Source organism: Apostichopus japonicus, chromosome 8 (assembly GCF_037975245.1).
Source record: "Apostichopus japonicus isolate 1M-3 chromosome 8, ASM3797524v1, whole genome shotgun sequence".
Taxonomy (NCBI): domain Eukaryota; kingdom Metazoa; phylum Echinodermata; class Holothuroidea; order Aspidochirotida; family Stichopodidae; genus Apostichopus; species Apostichopus japonicus.
Genome location: NC_092568.1, coordinates 14,616,194 through 14,638,325, shown reverse-complemented (window position 1 = coordinate 14,638,325; position 22,132 = coordinate 14,616,194). Strand labels below are relative to the sequence as shown.

The following is a 22,132-nucleotide window of genomic DNA, read 5'->3' as shown; positions in this document are numbered from 1 at the left end:
TCTCAAGAATATTAATGAGGTCACAGGGTCAAATGTAAACATTTTCAGAATTGAATCATACTTTGTGTGAAGGTGTTGGTAGATAGCGGGTACATGATAATGTATGTGCCATGTGATATTATGCACATTTTATATTAGGGGGCAGTCCTTGAGTTGATTTTTGCTAATAATAGCTTGTAAACATGGTAAGTTAACATATTAAGTAGGTAGGTCCACAGTCAGTGAAAGAACCTTGCTGATCAAATTAATCAACAATGACGAAAGCTTGGGATTATAATCTAAATTGGCAAGGAATCACAATAAGCTCACTGGCTTTCTGGTTTTGGAGGAAATTTACACTGAACTTAAGGTTTGGTGAGCGGCTCATCAGTAGCATACTCTATGTAGTAATACCTACCTAGCATAAGTTACAAAGTTACTGCAGTAGTAACTCAAAACTTGAGCAAGTTCAAATTGTGACTCAGTATTTCAAGGAACAATCTCCATGGGAGTTTTCTCTGAAAGTTCACTAGATACATGTGTGTGTTGAATGTTACTCACAGAGACTTACAAGTTGTACACTACAGAAAGAAAAATGCACCATTATCTTACTGTATCATTTCTGTTACATAATTGTTTGAACTTGATTTTTAAAAACATATATCATTTGGCTGTATCCATCTTTAAAAAAATCATCCCCAGAAGACTGTCATTCCAGGGGCTTTTGGTGTTACTTTTATATGTGAGTAAGGTTAGAATTTCTTCATTTCAATTTGATCAAAGTGGATAATGAATCACAACATCTTTCTTTTAATTTCCGTTCCCTCATCCCCTTCTATGCCCATTGTTCAGTCCATTCCTGCCAGCCATCCCCCGAAATACTGACAGTATTGTGGCACAGAATCAGCTCGTTACCATGACTATTGGTCCTCACACACTTTGCATAGTATGCAAAGTTTTGCAGAAATAAATTATTATAATAATTTTTTTTGCATAAATAAATGTCTGTTATCAGTAGCATCTATCCTGTTCAAGAAATACAGTATAACATACAGTACTGTACTTGTACAAATCTCGCAGTGTTTTCACCGCAGTAGTCACCATTTTTTCAGCCAATCTTACTCATCTTAAGGGTGGTTTTTGGTTCCTGGCTTTAGCAAAAGGAACCTATGCAGTCAGGTTGGCGTGTGAGTGTGTAAGCGTGTGCGTGTGTATGTGTGTGCGTCTGTGACACTTGCTTGGGTACACTGTAACTCAACAAGGGAAAGTTGGACTTTAATAACTCAAACTTGGTATATAGATCTGTCATAGTGAGAATGTGTGCCCTATTGTTTTTGGTGCCTGTGAAGGTCACCAATGGTCAGTTAGAGGCCGAAAACCAAACTATTAAAAACAGCCATAACCACGGTTATTTGAATATTCTTGGCCATAATCCGATCTCAAAGGTACCTTCCAATCAAAATTGTCCATGGTTGACCCCGGTGCCTCCTTCGTGAGCGAAGTTATCAGAGGTCAAGTTTTTTTTTTTGAATAGGTACAGTTAGGATGGTTGTACAGACTTGTCAAGTTGCTTTTTGGAACCAGCGTGTCAAACTACATCTGAGGTCACAAGGTCAAAGGTCAAATCTTGAAATATATGCTCATTTTGGGAGATACAGGGCCAAACTAAAAAAGTTTGTCAGTATTTTGACATATGATAGAGCTCTTTGTGCTATATAGAAGAACCCAACTCCCGCTTCAATCGGACACCCAGTTCTCAAGTTATGAGGGGCCAAAGGTTGGATCTGATACCTTATTAGCAATAACATTGTGTGTGTACATTGGAGCACATAACAAATTTAGGACAGATTTCACATCATCGAGGGGAACATTTTTGATAAAAACCATCAGGTCATCCAAGGTCATTCAAGGTTGCTTAAATGTACAAAAAACTGCAAACTATAAATGCTAATTTTTGCAACAACTTCTAGTCACAAAGTCTGACATGGCTGTTATATTGGGACAAGTTGTAAATGTAATAATAATAATAATAAGACTTATAATGCGCACACACCACTCAAAGAATGTTCATGGCGCAAATGACAATGAGAAATGATACAAATAATACAGAAAAATACAAAACAATGACAGAAGAAAAACTTAATGGTATAAGATAATATAAAAGCTTTTGTCATTAAGTGGGATTTTATGCTCTTCTTAAAGTTAGAGAGAGTAGATGTTTTTCTGATATTTAAGGGAAGTTGGTTCCATAAGCGAGGGGCAGAAACAATAAATGACCTATCCCCCCAAGAATGTTTGGATTTCATTTCAGATAATAAAAATTGAGAGCTGGATCTTAGATTACAAGAGGGGACATAAATATGTAATAAGTCAGAAATATACATTGGACCATGTCCTTTAAGTGATTTATAAACAATAAGGAGAATTTTATACATAATACGATATTTTACAGGTAGCCAGTGCAAGTTTTTTAAGACAGGGTGGATATGACAATGCTTATGAGAATGAGTTACAATACGTGCAGCTGAGTTTTGGATTAATTGGAGTCTATGAATCTGTTCATGTGGAAGACCGAGGAGTAAGGAATTGCCCATATCCAACCTTGAAGTGATAAAAGAATGTACAATTTGTTCAGTTGCCTTATCATTTAAATAGTTTCGTAATTTGTAGATGCCTCTGAGATGAAATGCAGCAGAACTTGTTATTTTGGAAATGTGGCGTTTCATAGACATATTGGAATCGAAAATTACACCAAGATTACGCGCATGAGTGGAAGGGCGAACCTGAACATTACCAATTGATATGAATGGAATATTAATTTTAGCAAGCTGATGACAAGAACCAAAAAGCAAAAACTCAGTTTTTTCTTCATTAAGCTTCAAAAAATTATGTCTCATCCACAAACGGATATCATTGATGCAACTCTCAAAACATCTGATGGCTTTAACACTCTCATCTTGAGAATGAAATCAATGTAAATCTGGGTATCGTCTGCATAAACGTGATATGAAATATTGTGCTTTACCAAAATTCTACGAATTGGAAGTGTATAAATAGGGAACCACTGAGGTCCAAGGACTGAACCCTGTGGAACTGAATAATCCATGTATACAGGATTGGATAATTCATCCTCAATACAAACATATTGAGGTCGTCTGTTTAAGTAAGAGTTGCACCACTCCAGAGCAACAGCATCAATACCCACGAAACTATTCAAACGCGAAAGCAGAATTTCATGGTCCACAGTGTCGAATGCCGCACTCAAGTCTAAAAGGACCATAGCCACTATTCTACCATTATCCATTTCAGAAAGTATATCACTGCTTACTCGAAGTAGAGCAGTCTCAATACCATGGTTAGCCCTGTAAGCAGATTGAAATGGATCATATACATCATTGGTATTCATATGATCAGTAAAGCGACTAGAAATAATGCGTTCAATAGCTTCCCCAAGAATTTTAGGTTTGCCACTGGTCTGTAATTCTTAAAACTTTCTTTATCTAAGCCATCTTTCTTAAGAAGTGGCCGAATATGTGCAACCTTAAGGCTATCAGGAAAAACACCTCGTTGAATGGATTTGTTAATGATAATAGATATATATGGCACAATCACAGTTATACATTTCTTAAGCAAGTATGTAGGTAATGGGTCAAGTACACATGACTTTGAAGGTGAATTCATAATAACATTATTAACTTCTTGAGTATTTGTAAGACGAAATAAAGATAATTTTGAAATGAGTTTTTCTTCCTTCTGAAATTCAGAAGAATCTTCCAGAGAGTCAGTAATAAATGATTTACGTATAGTTTCAATTTTCTGAAGAAAAAAGTCTGAAAAGTTATTTGCAAGAGCATTGTTTGAGACAGATGTTGGAAGAACAGTGTTTCTTGATCTATGTAGAAGACTGTTTACTATTTTAAATAGTTTCTTTTGATCACCTGTGCACATCTACTTGAGCAGAGAAATATTCTATCTTGGCATGTCGGATCAAGTTGTTGACAATATTCCGTTGCTTGCAATACTCTTGGTGGTCAACCTCGAGCCGTGAATTCATCCATTTTCTTTCATGCTGGCGACGAATTTTTCGTGCTGAGCGGATATCATCAGAGAACCAAGGACTGGATGGTCTTACTCGAAGAGATTTTATCTTTACAGGTGCATGTTGATCCAAGGTGTCTCGTAAAATTGATTCATAAAGATTTACACAGGTATCCAAATCTTGATATTCAAAGTGAGAATCAGCGAAAGCGGAGCAAATATCAGCAGAATAATTGACTAGATCTAAAGCCTTCAGATTACGAGTTTTAATCGTAACTGAGGGTAAAGGAGGCTTTTGAAGATTCAGGTTGCATGAAAGAGCATAATGATCTGATAAGCCTGGTAAAACACAAATATCAGAAAGCAAGGTTGTACTATGCTCACGGGTTATAATCAAATCCAATGTATGCCCAAACTTGTGGGTGGGATAAGTAATATGCTGAGTTAATCCAAAGGATAACAGCAGATTCTGAAAGCGATGAGCTTTGGAATCAGAAGTGTCATCCACATGAATATTGAAATCCCCGCAAAACATGACATCTGATTGACTAGGAAGATAATCAACAGTCAGTTCTCCAAAGTCAGATAAAAAAGATCCAAAAAAAGAATCTGGAGGACGGTAAAGGGCAACCAAATTCACAGTCCGAGAATTCACTGTTAATTCAGCATGTATAGCTTCAAATGAATTGTACACCTTTTCATGTGATTTAATTTTCAGTGAAAGACTGGATCGAAATAAAATTCCAACCCCTCCTCCCGATTTTTCCTTTCTGGGAACATGTTGAAATGAATATCCAACTGGGGTGATATCACACACATAGTATGATGTAGTAGGGGCACCTTTTCTTAAATAACTGTTATGTGATCCAAGGTCACAAAAGGTCAATTATGGGTCAATATGTTTTGTTTGTTAGTAATAACTTGTGAAACTCCCACTGACAGGGTCCGACATGGTTGATATTTTGGAAAAAGTTTTGAATGGGGTTAGGGGTCTTTACAAAACATAAGGGTCATGTGATCCAAGGTAAACAAAGGTCAATTAAGGGTCAAAAACTAGTATTTTTGCAATAACTTGAGAACAAAATGTCTGTCAATGTCTGCATTTGGGTGACCTTTGACCTCAGGTTGACTTCCAGTGACCTGTATTAGTTTCTTTCAAGTTGATTAATTGAATTTTTGTGGCCATATTCCGATCTAATTGTCCATAAGTTGACTCCTCTGCAACCTTCGTGTGCGAAGTTATTAGAGATCAAGGTTCGTTTGGTTTTGTTAAAATTCTTAATAAGTACAGTTACGATGGCTATGTGAGTTCTGTCAAAAAAGCCAACTCTTGCTCATATCAGTCAAGGATTTGGGGTTTTAGTAATGTAGGGAACTAGTTAAAACTGCAGTTTCAAAATGCTGTTTTATTTATGAGACCAGTTATACGTGCAGCCTGATTCTTAGTAATTTCTTCGGATTTTTATCTCAATACATTACATGTATTGAGATATTGTAACAGTAAGTGGGACTCTCTCTTCTCTTAAAAATTTTTCAGCGTCTTCATACAAAGTTCTTTTTCTTTGGAATTTCCAGAGCAAGCATATATCATATAGGCCGACAAAAGTTACTATTTTTTATTCGAGAATTTTATCTCATTCTATGATTTTTTCACCGATTTATGTCCAAATCGGGCCAAATCGGCCCCAAAAACAGTTGTTGCGAGCCATTTTTGCACACGCTCCGAAACTTGTGTTATTGCGCAATCGTTAAGCAAAAGCGGTGAAATTGCATTGTAGGAGCTTAGCCCATCACTATATTTTAGTACACTGCGGCTTGGATATCGTCTGAAAATCCGTTTTAATACATATTCATAAAGCAGCAATCGAATTGCTTCAAGCAAAACTTTGAACAAAAGAAGTTGAATATTCATTAAATATCTGTTTGCGACGATGTCGGACTCACAATGTGGATGAAATTCGGAAATTTCTTTGCCTCGGCTTGAAAAATAAAAACGAAACGTAAGTAAAACCCTTTCATCTTTCGAATTGCACATTTCCGTTTTCAAGAAAGTACCACCTCCATCGTCCGGTCGATTGTTTAAAACAAGTTAACAATGATTTGAGGCCAAATTCGGAGTTGTTCCAGCATTCTGGGTTGAATTAAAATGACATTTTTAAGGTTTTACTTGTTAACGGGCATCAACGTATCCTATCGTAGTTAATTGCATATGTACTTGTATATGCACGTTACCATAGTGTGTAGCCTATGGTTGTAGTTTTAAGTATTCTATAGTGCAGTGTATTCATATTACGGGACCGTGTGTTTATGAATTATGATGTTTGCTTTCAAGACATTGTTTACGAATACAATGTCATTGCCTTGAATTTTGGAGGACTTAAGCACTTAGTAGTAGGGTAGTGATAGTACAACTACACAATACTAAGCCTATGCTGGTATTATTAGGTATTATTAATTTATTACCCGAATCCTACGTAGTGTGATTTAAAAAAAAAAAAAAAAAAAGTGGCAAATCGACGGTTAGGCAGATTTCCCATAGACTTAGTGTGGTGTTAGGCTACCATGTGGTCGAAGATAACAGCAATTACTGAAGAAGAACGCAAATTTGAGGTAGTAAGCCTCGGGAAAGAATCACACAACCAGGAAGTGTATGATACGGTCTGTCGGTCTATATTGTCAATACTGGATAAACAGCTCCATCCAGGTACCCAGTAGAAATATACCCTCACAAAGATAGTCTTACACCTTCAAGGACAGTTACCCACTTATTCCTACAAGAAAAATCACTTGATAAACAGTCACTTCTTGGCTAACAATATACTGCACGGAAATCAGACGTCTCGCTTCAGTGATCGGTGAGTGACAAGCGCAAGAACAAAGGGCAATTACCTCACAAGCTCCGCATGTGAGCATCTAGACGTATCACATGGCGTAACTATCAATTTTAACCAGTAACAAGAATATTTACGGGGAAAACATTTAATATAAGGTAGGAAAAAATCATTTAGATATAAATGAAAGTTAAATTCATAGAAATACTAAGATCCTCAACCCATTAAGAGAAAATATACAGGCACTAAATTGTATGATGCCCACTAATATCAGAGTGAACAACTGACAGGGAACAAGTCATGTCTACCCTGGATAACCTTGGTGAGATCTGTTTAAGTTAAAGCGACACGGGGGACCAAAACAAGGACATACTCTAGAAATTCCACTTTACTACAACTTCCCCCCTATTAACGTCATCGCCCGAATAACGTTAATTAAACTATTCAAGTGTATGGTAACACCCCTGGGGAAATGTTACTTTCAGAGGGCCAAACTTACGAAGGAAGAACAGAACGGGGACGATGAGCCACATTCCTATGTTGTCCCTTGTTGATGCGTTGCGATCTTCGAAAAGCCTGTAGAGGAGGTGCATGGTCACCATGGTTGTCTGTTTGGTCAAACAACCATATTGGGGGTAATATTCCATATGGTTCTTCATCCCTGTTATCTTCATCCTCACTGTCATGTTCTCTTCCGCAACTTTCATCTCTGTCATCATCATCATCGTCAGAATTATCTATATTAACATTATCATCGAATACTAGGGGTTCACGAGGGTCTTCAATCAGCAGCTTTCGATTCACAGTCTGCTCTGGACCTCCTAGGACTGGTCTGATCTTGTAAACATCACCCTCTGCACTTACACTGACTACTATGAATGGATCTCTATGAAATAGGTCTTCAAGCTTGTGTCGATCGGTACATGCACACTTCTTCAACAACACCTGTTTCCAACCTCAATCTTATTACTCATAGGAAGGCCGTCATATTTCTTCTTTCCATGTTGTAAGTACTTCTCTATGTGTGCTTTCGCAATCTTGTGTGCCTTTTGGATGGCTTCTGCTTGACAGGATACAAACTCTTCCCCCCATTCCTCCTCTGTATTCGCCAAAAGTTGATCTATAGGAGTGTGTGGCTCTCGCCCAAACATCAATCTGTGAGGTGTCATCCCTGTAACACGGTGCGGGGTGCAATTGTAGAGAAACACCAAGTGTGAGAGTAGTTCAGGCCATTTCCTCCTGCTAGCTGGATCGATAGAGCGGATCATTCCACAAAGTGTCCGATTAAACTGCTCGGTTTGACCATTCCCCTGTGGATGGTAGGGAGTCGTGTGGGATTTCTGTATCCCATACAATTTGCACACTTCTCTGATAAGATGGCTCTCGAAATTCCTTCCCTGGTCCGAGTGGATTCGCAGCGGCACTCCATAGTGTGAAAACCACTGATCTCGCAGAGTCCTAGCAACTGTAGTTGCAGTTTGATTACGGCATGGAAAGGCTTGGGCATACTTAGTGAAAGCATCCGTCATCACTAGAACATCTTCATACCCACCCTTACCTCTGTCAAGTTTAAGGAAATCTATCGCCACCAGTTCCTGAGGTCGAAATGCTATCAGGTGCCTCCTAGGTGTACGAACCTTGGGTGATGATGCCTTTGATGTGACACAGACAAAGCATTTCCTTAAATGTGACTGAATATCTTTATGTAGTCCTGGCCAGAAACATCTCCTCCTTAGTACATTGTAGGTTCTATTCACACCTTGATGACCCCAGTCATCATGTGTCATTTGCAGAAGTTGACGTCGAAGATCCGGCGGTACCAATAGTTGTCTGCAAATTCCATCATCTGATTCTAATCCTTGTCTATACATTACTCCATTGTGTTCAGTGAATTTGGACATTTCCTTCATCCAACCCTTGATTCCTGGTATTGATAGTTTATCGTCATCAATTGGAACTTCTCCTGATTTCCATGCTGCACACACAACGTGAAGAGCGGGATCAGCTTGCTGAAATTGAGAAAGTTGAGCATATGTGAAAGAAGGAAACACACATGGATATACCCTGTCAGCTCTCTTGTTCTCTGTCACCTCCTTGACAATTTCTGCAGGGAACATGCTACAGCTCTCACTTGGCGGTGGAAGATTGGATGGACATCGACTCAGAGCATCTGCACACTTGTTTAGCCTACCTGGTTGACACTTTATCTCAAGGTTGAACGGGGCTAGTTGGGCTGCCCACCTCTGCTCTGTTGCACCTAACCTGGCGGTCTGCAAATGTGCCAAAGGATTATTATCAGTGTATACTGTACACTTAGCACCAGTCAGGTAACCACGGAATTTGTCGACAACAGCCCATTTTAGTGCTAGTAACTCTATCTTAAAACTAGAAAAGTCACTGTAATTCTTTTCTGCACCACGCAACCCCCTACTTGCATAGACCACTGGGTGCAGCTGACCGTCACTATCTGCTTGAAGAAGACAAGCCCTGAGACCTCTCAGTGATGCGTCAACCTCCAGTACAAAAACTCTATCAAAATCTGGGTACGCCAAAACAGGTGCTGTGGACAAAAGAGCTTTAAGTTGCTTAAATGACTCGTCTGCCCTTGGTGTCCATTCAAACTGAGGTTGAGGTTTGACGTGTTTTCCTTTTCTTGCTCCTCGATTGCCAGCTATTGCATGAAGTGGTGAGGCCAATTTCGCAAAATCTGGCACAAATCTGCGATAGTATGAGGCCAAGCCTAGAAACGAGCTGAGCTCACTGATGTTTGTTGGTACAGGCCAATTGACAATGCGATCAACCTTATCCGGATCCACTGATACGCCGTCTGCATTAACTACATGTCCCAGATGCTTGACTTCTCTCTGAAAAAGATCACACTTCTCCCCCTTTAGCTTCAGGCCATACTTTTGAAGTCTTTCAAAAACCTTCTCCAGTCTTTCCAAATGCTCACCAAAAGTACTGGAAAATACTAAGATGTCACCCAGGTACAATATTACCTCGCTAAGGTTCAAGTCGCCAAAGATTAGCTCCATGATTCGCTGGAAGGTACTCGGACTATTGCACAGTCCTTGTGGCATTCGGTTGAACTCATATAATCCCCAAGGGACTCTGAATGCAGTGTGTGGGATGGATTCATGGTGCATTGCGATTTGGAAGTAGCCATGGGAAAGATCAAGTGACGAGAAATACTTCGCACCGCCCAATGCTTCAAGTGTTTCGTCAATCCTCGGGAGAGGAAATGAATCTTTGACCGTTATAGCATTCAGCTGTCTGTAATCAATGCATAACCGCAGGCTTCCCGACTAATTACGAACAAGAACCACAGGGCTAGCATAAGGACTGATGGACTTACGGATAATATTCTGGTCTAGCATGCCCTGTAAAAGTTCCTTTACTTCTGCGATCTGTGTAGGTGGTATCCTTCTATAAGGCAATCTGATAGGTGTGCTGCTGGTCAAGTTTATCTCGTGTGGGATAACATCACAAAACCCAAGATCAAGGGCGTCATTGGAGAAAGCTGTTGTGTGCTTGTTAACTAGCCGAGCTACTGCAATCATCTCACTCTCTTCAAGGTTCTGGAGTTTCAGGCCTTCTGGTAATTCTATGCTTACCCCATCACTCGAAGTAACTCTTTGTCTTTCTGTTGCAGTACTCTCTTTCAGCTCTGGGGCACACTGTTCATCGGTGTTATGAATCTGAAGGTCACTGATCTTCTGAATGTCATCCTCTACCTGGGAGATTAGCACCTCTTGAATGTTTACCTGGATACCATCCTCAGCATGTTGGATGAGCACTTCCTCCTTACCTTCTAATCCAATAGCGGTGGAGAGTACTGTGTCTGGTGGCAGAAATACTTCACAATCTCCGTGATTCAAGACCAAGATAGTTGAAGAGGAACAAGAAATACAACCTTCCATAACTTCAACCTGAGAATGGACCTCCAGCTGTGCCCCCTGAACCAAATAAACCATATTCGCTTCTGGGCGTATTGAATCACTCTTGACAGTGCACGCTACCTTCTGCGCAGTCCTAGGTGGGAGAATTGTTGTCACCTTTCCAGTCGTCACCTGTCCTTTAACAGTTTCCTGTATTCTTTCATTCTGTTCACCCGCCATATTCACACTCTTCATCGCTAGACAAAATTCTCTGCTACATCCGGTGTAGTCGTCTTTCACAAAATGTCGAAGGGCATTGCAACCTAACAGAACTGGGAAATCCTTCTTCCTACCTTCAAGTTGGCCGGTCTTTATGATGAGGAAGCCAACAGTGGTCTCCTGCCTTTCTATCTTTACCGTGGCTTGCACATACCCTTCAACTGGGACCTCCGTACCTGCTATGCCAATAATCTTAATAGCTGTATCCAATTTCCCAAGGGGTCCAATTCTTGGTTTCAGTAGACCGTGGAAGATCTGTGATGGAATAACAGAAGCCTCAGCCCCAGTATCGAGTATACACCCGAGTTGCACCCCAGCCACTTCTGCTACAACTGCTGGACTAGGCGACACCAACTGGTCTAAAACACACCCGAGTTGTACCCCAGCCACTCCTGCTACAACTGCTGGGCTAGGTGACACCAACTCATCTATAACAACTGTTACTGCTGCTGCATCCTGTTTTCCTTGTACCTCTGACACATCCCTAATCTCCACTGGTCTCTCTAAACCATCACTTGCTGCTGTTGCTGTTGAGCTGGTGTCCATGATGAGTTAGGGCATTGGCTCTTAAAGTGGCCCCTCTGTCTACATCTGAAACAGGTAATTTCTGAGAGTGGCTTCCTGGGTTTGGGCCTGCTCCTCTCCGTCAAATCCTGAACGGCGGCTCGTAATTCTGAGACTTCATCAACTACTTTCTTCAGGGTTGCCATCTCTTGTCGCATCTGGGCGACCTCCTCCGTTAATCTTGAAACTGGCGACAGTGGTGACACAGCAGCCTCTTCCACGACGACCTCCCGTATTCTGGTCCTTCTCTCCACTGGGTCACTATCTTAAAAGAGTAACAGCGCCTCCGTCCTCATGTCATCGAACTTCTTATCTTTCGTGGCCAGATTAATGCGTCTCAACTCTCGCCTTACCCAGGCCTCTCTTGCACCCTGGCAGAACTGATCCCTGAGGGCACTGTCCCTCAGTTGAGTTAATGCACTCCCATCTTCTTCAGTGGGTGCCGCTGCTTCCAGTTTCCCATATAACCGCTTGAGGGCCCTGCTGAAGTCGGACAAAGACTTGTCTTCATGTTGCTGTCGTCCATGAAAGGCACTGCTTAACGACTGGACCGTTTCTGCACCTCCGAAACACAGCCTTAACGTTTTCTCAACTTCTGAGAACTTATGCCTCTTGCTTTCCTGCATACACATCACTTCTTCTTTGGCAGGTCCGCTAAGGTGTTCGACGAGAATTCGCACCCTTTCTTTCTCTGGTAAGTTATACGGCGAAACCACTTCGTTAAACTTGTCGAGCCATTCGGAAAGTGACAAGTCCCCACTACCCTTAGGACTACCCCTAAATTTATTAAGCCTACCTGGTGGAATGCCCTGGAAGCTCATAGCGCGCTTAAAAAATTGACTCATCATATCCAGATTCGCTGAAGCCATCCCTGAATCGTGGTCAGTCATATTGTAGCAATACCTGAAATTCTTTTAAAAAAATCTGAACTGACAAGCTTACGTTAATAAAAAGCTTAAGCAAAGATTCTAACCAGACTATCTGGTAATTAACATTCAGATTAAATATGAAATTCCTAAAGATACCGTGAGCTGATAACCACAGTGAGCTGAACACCACCTTGCAATGGGAACTATCCTCTGGACTGGAGCTGTTCTGTCAGTTTATCTCGTCATCCGCTTGGTTGTTGATCTTCGTCGAGCGATATCCCACTTCTGACACCATTGAAGAAGAACGCAAATTTGAGGTAGTAAGCCTCGGGAAAGAATCACACAACCAGGAAGTATACGGTCTGTCGGTCTATATTGTCAATACTGGATAAACAGCTCCATCCAGGTACCCAGTAGAAATATACCCTCACAAAGATAGTTTTACACCTTCAAGGACAGTTACCCACTTATTCCTACAAGAAAAATCACTTGATAAACAGTCACTTCTTGGCTAACAATATACTGCACGGAAATCGGACGTCTCGCTTCAGTGATCGGTGAGTGACAAGCGCAAGAACAAAGGGCAATTACCTCACAAGCTCCGCATGTGAGCATCTAGACGTATCACATGGCGTAACTATCAATTTTAACCAGTAACAAGAATATTTACGGGGAAAACATTTAATATAAGGTAGGAAAAAATCATTTAGATATAAATGAAAGTTAAATTCATAGAAATACTAAGATCCTCAACCCATTAAGAGAAAATATACAGGCACTAAATTGTATGATGCCCACTAATATTAGAGTGAACAACTGACAGGGAACAAGTCATGCCTACCCTGGATAACCTTGGTGAGATCTGTTTAAGTTAAAGCGACACGGGGGACCAAAACAAGGACATACTCTAGAAATTCCACTTTACTACATTACGAAGGTACCCGCCCGACGTGATACTACCCGGTTCTTAAATTATTACCCGAATCCTACGCAAATTGTGATTTTTTTTTTTGGCAAACCGATGGTTAGGCAGACTTCCCATTGACTTAGTGTGGTGTTAGGCTACCATGTGTTGAAGATAACAGCAATAACGAAGTATTCCATCGATATCTTATAACTGCGTCACAATTTCAGCGGTATAGGCTAGATTTCCCCCATTGACTTAGTGTGGTGTTAGGCAACCATGTGGTCGAACGTAACAGCAATTATGAAAATATCCATGGATATCTTATATTACTGCGTCACAATTTCAGCGAATAAACAGATGGTAAGGCCTAGGCTAGCTAGATTTCTCATTGACTTAGTGTGGTGTTAGGCTACCATGAGGAAGAAATTATTATTTATTCATTTGTTTATTTCATGGAAGGAAAGGCTGACAAGGAATTTTACGAGATGTTTACGGATTATAGACGGCATAACTAAAAAATAATAATCGCAAGTGGCTGTTTACTAATCGTTTATGCCAAATGCGATCAAATTTCGCGCAATCTCGCGGCTAATGCGAACCCTGGGCCTGCATAATAGATAGTAGTAGTAACAACTGTTTACAAGCTAAATTGGATATTTATATGGTGTGATCAATAGACGTGGAGAGCAAGCATAAGCAGCGACGGCAGTGTGATGTTAGTAGTAATGTTAATTATATGAAGTTATTAACAAGTTAATGAAAGAAACAATAGCAAATAGACCTTAACTTACACCTATGTTTTTGAACATGAAAACATTGTCAGTAGAGAATTGATTCATTTATAATAGCATCCAATATGTCATTTCTTGAAAATCGTGATATTGGAAGGTAAACAATTTTTTCCGGGTATCCGGATACCCGACGGGTAACAGCTCTTGGGTATCCGGTTCCTGTTTTTTGGACCCGTGTAAACACTACTAGAACTGTCACTGGTGGTTTTCAGCACTGGCAATACCTTCATGCCCAGTATGTAGTATAGTTTTATAGTTTTACCCTTGTGTGATTTTATCCGGTGTACCCAGATACATAGGCCCACCTGCTAATTTTGGATAAAGTCACTATAGGCTACATTTACACGTTGGTCGAGTCAGTGACAAGTTAACATTGGTTCTCTTCTTTGCCCAATGGATAAGTGTGCACTGAATTTTCGTATAGTGTTTGCAACACATTTTGGCAGTATTCTTTTGTTTGTGAATTCATATTGCAGTTAATTTTTTGTTTTTTTTGTTTTTGGTTGTGCATGTGCCTATTTCTCTTTGTTTCGAAGTTCTTCACCCTGTAATGCTGTATGTTTCTGTCATTTTCAGAGAGAAAATGCATTTACAAGTTCCACTACAACGTGTTATGAAATATGGGCTTGTTGCATTTAAAAGCAATGTGAAGTCATTCGTCATGTGACTTTACATATTGTCTCCTATTATCCAACGTTATGTTAACATTTATTTTTGTTTTCTTTCATTTTCAGGACTCTTTCTGCATCTGCAGGTTGGATTCTCCTATGTGGGCACTTGGGATAATAGTAACTTTTGGACTTCTTAATTTAATTCAGTACTTTTCACGCCATTTCATTCATTGCCTTGATTCAATAAACTTTGATTAACCTTGAAAAAACACATTCCTGTTATATTCTTTTGCACTAAATTGTACATTCATATTCACCAGTGTGAAGAAAAATTAACAAAAAAAAAATTCCTACATAAGACGTACATTTCACGTATCCGAAAATACTTTCAATTCATCACGAAGATAAGCTGATTGATGTCTAGGAACCTGATACATCATAAACTATATGACCAAAAAGACCAACAGAGACTGACCCAAGATGAAGGATACCACATAAAAAACAAGTTCTTAAATATTCTATGACATTACTTAACCTTGCAACGCCGTTCTCTCGACAAACAGGCAATGGGCGCTAAAGGCAACAGCTCGCAGGGTGAAGTGTAACCTGCAGAGACTTTTCGTGGCAAAGTAGCTTAAATGCAAGTTCTATATTTGTTGTACCATGATTGATATTGATAATTGTAGAGACAGAGCAAAGATATGAAACTAGGAATTGAAATTAGAACTTCCAGTATTGAGATACTGCGTCATTGATGCTCTTGTTCAGAACTGATAAGGTTTTTCTAGTTCATACGACATGAGTTGCATCGTCACAGAAATGACACCGATTGACAGAGCCACAATAAATTCAGGAAATCTTTATATTGTCGATGAAATCAGTATTTCATCAAGATTTGGCGTTGATGCAACCGATAGCAAAAAGTGCAGCTATGTCCTTCTGCTTGTGTTTTGGAACCTTTTTAGTTATATGCAATTGGAGGCAAGTACCATAACCTTTGCAGTCAAGTTGGTGATGACTAAACAAACTATGTGGAATAAAAAGTTGAGGAAATGCTTTCTCTGTTTATTAAAGTTGAGTGTGCCACAGACTGCCCCTCTCCTGGTCTCCATTCTAATCCCTCTGAAGTTCTAGCTGTGCAGTATAAGCAGTGGCGTAGCTACGGGGGGGCCGAGGCCCCCCCATGAAATCGGCTGGCCCCCCCACTGGCCCCCCCACTGGGAATGGGGTAAAAAAAAAAAACACTCATCAGTGCGATTCGCTAATATTTTTTGTTCAATAATTTGGGAAATAGAGTTACACAATTTTCTCGTCTGCATCTGGCAGAATAAGAATAATACAATATTTGTAGTAATCATGAGAATGGTCACACAGAATGGCATGGCATGGCAATGGTCGATGCGACCATACACCACGAACCTTGTTGTGCTGCGTGATAGCGATATCTGCTGAAAATATGTTCAGTGCTTCCACCTAGCGCAACAATCTATCAAAAGATTGGCTCCGTTTGTACTGAGCCGAGGTATCAGGTATTCATGGGCGGCGATCATGGGGGGGGGGAACGGGGGAGGGGGACATGTCCCCCCAATATTTTAGGTGGGGGGATATAGTATCTTATATCCCCCCCCCCAATATTTGGTGGCATAGTTTTTTTTAAGCATATGTTTTGTATTTTTTTATGATATCGCTAGTAATTTCAAAATAGAAAATGCTTAGATGCAACTTACAAGGCCTGGGAAGTGCCATTTCCAGCGATCTGGGAGACATTTTCGGCCAAAATTTTCTTTTGCGCTTCGCGCCAACTTATGGTGGCGCTACGCTTAGAAAGTCTGGGTACAAGCTTTGCCCCTCCCTTGGCAAATTCCTCGCAAAGCGCCTGTCTAACCGTGTCACAATTTGTTACTATATATGACCGAAAGTAGTTTTTACTTTTTTTTCTCGAAATGAATAGCTAGACGGACCACATCCGTGATGAAATTTCGTTTGCATCTTGTGTATGACCGCAGGTGCGTAGCCAAGGGAGGGGGGGGGTGAAGGGGTGGAGACCACCCTCCCCCTCGAGCATATTTTTTTGGTATTTTCTATGATATCGAAGTTTTATAGTAGCCGTTATAAGAGGTTTTAATATTTGTACACCAATAATTTAACTGTGTCTGAAATTTCGAAAATTCCTTGACCAACATTCTTCATCATAGTATACTTCCCTCTATACTCGTACAATTTTGACCGGTCTGTTAGTGGTTAAGGGGGGTTTTCTATATTGGTTGTCCATAGATGAAATTAAGTGCAACATTATGGGTATGTTTTGAAGTGAATTTATTATTCAAATTCTGAACAAATAATGGGCTTAAAACCTTGAAAAGTGGGGCTGACGGGTATTGTGGGGCATTACGTAGAATTACCTACAAATGCAATGAGGTCGAACATGATGTGTGACTGGTGACAATCTTGACAAAAGGTTATGAATGAAAAAAAAAACTATTAGGAAAAACTTGGTTCTCAGGCAAAAGTGTACATCTGGTTGGTCATTTTCAAGCCCGAGAAGTGCCATTTCCGGTCATCTGGGGGGCTATCAAAACCAGAAATTTTCTTGTACGCTGCGCGCCAACCAATGGTGGCGCTCCGCTTTGACAGTAATTCGCCTGCATCCAAGCAGATGTCCCCCCCCCCAATATTTGAAACAGATCGCCGCCCCCTGCAGGTATTCATATATTGCCTCGAGTCAAATGAATATATGTCATTGAATATTCCACAAAACAACTTTTTTATGGCAACGAAACTGTCGAAACAGGATTTTCCACTACTGGTAGAGATATAAAATATTGGGAATTCTGAAATTCCTGCAAATGATGCCAAATTCCCTCAAGTTAAAAGTCTGGTTGAGTTGGCAAGGCCAGTCAGCATGAAAGAAAAAACTTTTTTTGCATTTCTGTCACCAAAGTTGCACATCTTTTTGGTTGCTATTTTGCCTCACAGGTGCCATCTCCTGCGATCTGGGGGGGGGTGCTGAAATCTCAAATTTTCTCTGTACGCTCCGCGCCAACCATGGTGGCGCTCCGCTTAGATAGTAACCTCCGGCCCCCCCACTAGAAAGAACAGCCCCCCATGGCCCCCCCACTCAAAAAATCCTAGCTACGCCACTGAGTATAAGACCATACATACCAACTTGATCTTGACATTCTTATATGACTCATCAGCTTATAAAGTCTTCAGACCTTAAATGCATTTTAGATATGATTCTCTCAGCAGATTAAGAAGACTGTTCAAACAGACTCAGCATAAGGTCAGAATGTCCAAAAGTGGTGGTGCTCCTTCTGCAGCTGAAAGGAAAGTATGTCATTTATCCAGGGATGCCTTCTTTGCTTGCTTGGAACAACACAATGATAGAAACTCATGTCTTAAAGAAAAGGCAAAGTTTGAAGAGAATTGTCCAAAGAGTTGGGTAAGTATGTCTGTAAGAAAATTATAAGCTCTTCATGTAGAAAGAGCGAGTGTTGATTAAACATTTTTATAAGCCGTTCACTTTGAAAAATTTTGCATTTGCTTAATTACAGGGTGCATATGCAACTGGAAATAGCATCCATGCTTACTAGTCGAATCAAACAATGATATTCCACTTGTACAGTACTGTCTGCGTTTAACTACCATAGTGTAGTTCTACAATGGTATAAAATCATATAAATTTGTGTAAAATTGTTGACATAAACCAATCAACAAGTCATAGAAATCATACACAACATATTCTACAAAATTTCCAATGCTGTCCACAGTATTCTACACAGCTGATTATCTGCTGATAGTGTAGACTGACCACAGTCGTACTGGAGAATAGCATTGACAAGTTTGACAGGGAAAGATCCACTTCAAACAAAGGCTGTTGACTTTTATTGGACTTAGTGAATTGTGCTTTTCCAAAGATGTTACATTGATACCAGTTGCATAAATACAAAAGCTTAATATAACACCATCATTTAAACTTGACACTGAATGTAAAAAACAATCTTGGAATCTTGCCAACAATTTTCAAAGCAGGCTTCTTGTTGATCCTGGTATTTTTTCAATGTTATTTGATACTTAAATCTTCTAGCAAATTGCTTCTATTTCTAAATGAGCATTGGTAAATGTTTGTGAACTTATACATCATTCTTTCAAAGCATATGCAGGAAATTTCCCAACTCTATTTGTTTCTGGTTTATGACCGATGGTATGAACCGCACTACTAGAATGTTCGAACAGAACAGTATGTACGGTTATCACATATCCCTACCATTTGTCATTTGCAAAATGTTGTATTGTAACATGTCAGCAGACCTGTCAACCTGCTTTCACAAAAATATGGAGATTTAGAAGTTTCCTTACTCAAAAAAAACTGGAAGTTAGGGAATATTATGGATCATTGGGCAAATCCAACTAAAACAAGAAAAGCAATATAGAAAGAACCATCCAGTCTGTTTCGACACTGGACGTGAACAAGTATAAAAAAGGAAGACAAGGAAGAAAAGGGAGGATGGAGTTGGAAAAAGTGGGAAGTGCAGTACAGAATTGAACAGTCCAATCTGTCCGTGAAGTGGACGTTTTCTAAACAAAAGCAATGACTGTACTGTATTTCTAATCCAAATATAGTGTTGTCCACTGCATCTAGGGAGAAGACAAAGTAATCAAGATAAATACATTGTTAACAACTCGTCTGTAAACAGAAGATGTAGATGACTTTAGAGTACTTCGTGCCTTGCTTACCTGTCTCCTCACAACTTGAGCACTCATGTTCTACTGTGCCTTGAATGAACTGGTATCCTTTTAACACTGTGTGCCCTCTATGACAAGACCTCTCTGGTCAATGCCCTCCCTTCTCATTGTACCACCCAAAGTGCTTAGAAGTTCGTTTTGAGCTTGGATTTTCTATCGTTTTCAATAGTTCAGAACTGGACTTTTCAGTTTTGGCGTTTTGGAAGTAGGAATCCCTGTACTATCTGAAGTTGTGTATGCAGCTAGATAAGTATCCTTTTCATTTGGTATTGGTAAGGTTTTTGGGACAGCTATTTCCAGTTTTGTTAGTGTATTCAGGGTATGGGTATCAGTTCTGCGAATTGCAGCCGCTACAGTAGTTTTCCCACCCTTCCTCCCATTGTGTACTGGTTAGATTGTTGTTATATTCCACTTGCATTATTGTATTCCCTTCAGTAGTTTTGGGTTCCTTGCTTTAGCAAAAGGAACCTATGTACTGTAGTCAGGTTGGCATGTGTGCGTGTATGGGTGTGTGTGTATGGGTGTGCGTCTGTGACACTTGCTTGGGTACACTGTAACTCAACAAGGAAAGTTGGACTTAACTCAAACTTGGTACCTGTATATAAATCCGCCATAGTGAGAAGGTGTGCCCTATTGTTTTTGGTGCCTGTGAAGGTCACCAAAGGTCAGTTAGAGGCCAAAAACCCAAAATATTGAAACTGCGTTAACTCCCTGTGCCAATGTGCGACAAGGTTGATATTTTGGGACAAGTTGTGAACTGGTTAGGGAATATTTTGAAACTTAACATTCATGTGATCTATGGTCACCAAAGGTCAATTAATGTTAAAAAACAAGTATTTTTGCGATAACTTGAGAACAAATTGTCCGTTAGGGTTGGGTTTTGCTTCAATGTAATCCAATTGTCGACCCGCATCTGGGTGACACTTGACCTCAATTTGACCTCTGGTGACCTATAAGTGTGTTGGGGACTTTTAAAGTTTAGATGCTATTTCCAGATGTCAAAGGTACATTCTGATTATAAATGTCAATAGGTTGACCCTGTGTGACCTTTGTGTGTGAAGGTATAACAGGGTCAAAGTTTTCGGTCGGAGTTAGGATGGCTGTACAGACTTGTCGTGTTCATTTTTGGAATCAGAAGATCAAACTACATCTGAAAACCAAGGTCAAAAGGTCAAAGGTCAAAGGTCGCATTAGAAAAAATGTGCTTATTTTGGGAGACAACGGGCGAAGAAGAAAATGTTTGGTTTGATGCTAGATTTGGATTTCAAAGGTACAGTACCTTCCGATCAAAAATGTCAATGGGTTGACACCCGGGTGAGCTTTGTGTGTGAAGTTACACAAGGTCAAAGTTAATTTTCAGACATTTAATTCAATAACTCCCAGTGCCAAGGTGTGACAAGGTTGATATTTTGGAACAAGTTGTGAATGAGGTGGTGGAACAGTTTGCAAACTTAACGGTCATGTGATCTGAGGTCACCAATGTTATCATATCTGTTGGCCCGCCTTGTAGGTGACGTTATATTTCTTACATTTTCGACGCCATATTCAGATCTCAAAAGTGCCTTCCGATCAAAATCCGATCACAATTTGTGATCACAAATGTGTTGGCTATAGTGTTAGTTACTTTATGGGGTACATGTAGGACCACAATTACTTGGACTACTTGAGTCCAATCTTGCTATAATAATATTATGTGTATTGTCATATACCCCTACTAAAGGAACCACAGTGCCCTTGGGCTCTTGTTTGTAGAGATTGTCTAATTGTTTTACAATGTGTTCTCATTCCTCTCTCCAAACATGTGGCCTCTATTATATATTTGTTAAGGTTTTTGGTCATGTATGAGTACTCTCCTTGTAAGCCACTTAATTGCTTCAAGCTTACTTGAAGCACGTGGAAATGTTGCTACTTTCATAATTAGGCTTTTGATAGTTGGAAGTTGCGACAGCAAGAAGACCTGCTTTGGTGTTCAAGAGATATGTTCTCCCGACATGTGGGTCCAGAGAACATTTTTGGTAAAATGAATTTGTACATTTTATCCTACTTCATGTTGTTGGAAATTTTCATTGAAAAATCGGCATGATATCCAGTTAACATTTGGTGTTTCTTGTGAGCATTTATTATTGGTATTATCTGAAAGTGCATTTCACAATTCTTGTGAATGAAAGCTGATTTGATCATTGAGTCACTTAAATTTAATTTTAATTCAATCCCATTCAACATTCTATTTTACATTTAAGAGGTTCACAAAGTGATTCACTTTCAACTGTATTGCAATCCAAATGAAAATTGGTGGTAAAATTTTCCTTTGGAAGATGCAATTCTTTTGTTTGATTCCATATTGTAATCACATTTAATTTGTAAATTTGATATAAAAAGTTTGTGCTATTGCTACTACAGGAAAACATATTTGTTAAATTAACCTGAAGTACATGTATTGTACCAGTTTACTTCTTATCCAGTTGAAGGAAATAAGATAATGATTTGGTACCCACACCATAATGGGTGAGGGCATTATCCGCATTTCATTGAACATGGACAAAAATTCCGTCCCAACATTCTGTCCCTTGAGCTTCCCTTTTTGGTTTTGATGATAATCGTAACCTTATGGATGTACTAAATCTGGTATTGTACTGTTA

General features: G+C 39.8%; 1 protein-coding gene across 1 annotated transcript in view; it reads left to right on the top strand.

Moving 5' to 3' along the window:
- The window catches only part of LOC139970468 (cytochrome c oxidase assembly factor 6 homolog), a 32,481-nt gene that overhangs the window by 4,986 nt on the left and 5,363 nt on the right, over positions 1 to 22,132 (top strand). The window contains exon 2 of the mRNA XM_071976210.1: positions 17,979 to 18,189. Within this exon, the coding sequence (XP_071832311.1) occupies positions 17,979 to 18,189 (211 nt within the window). The remainder of the gene's footprint in view (positions 1 to 17,978; positions 18,190 to 22,132) is intronic.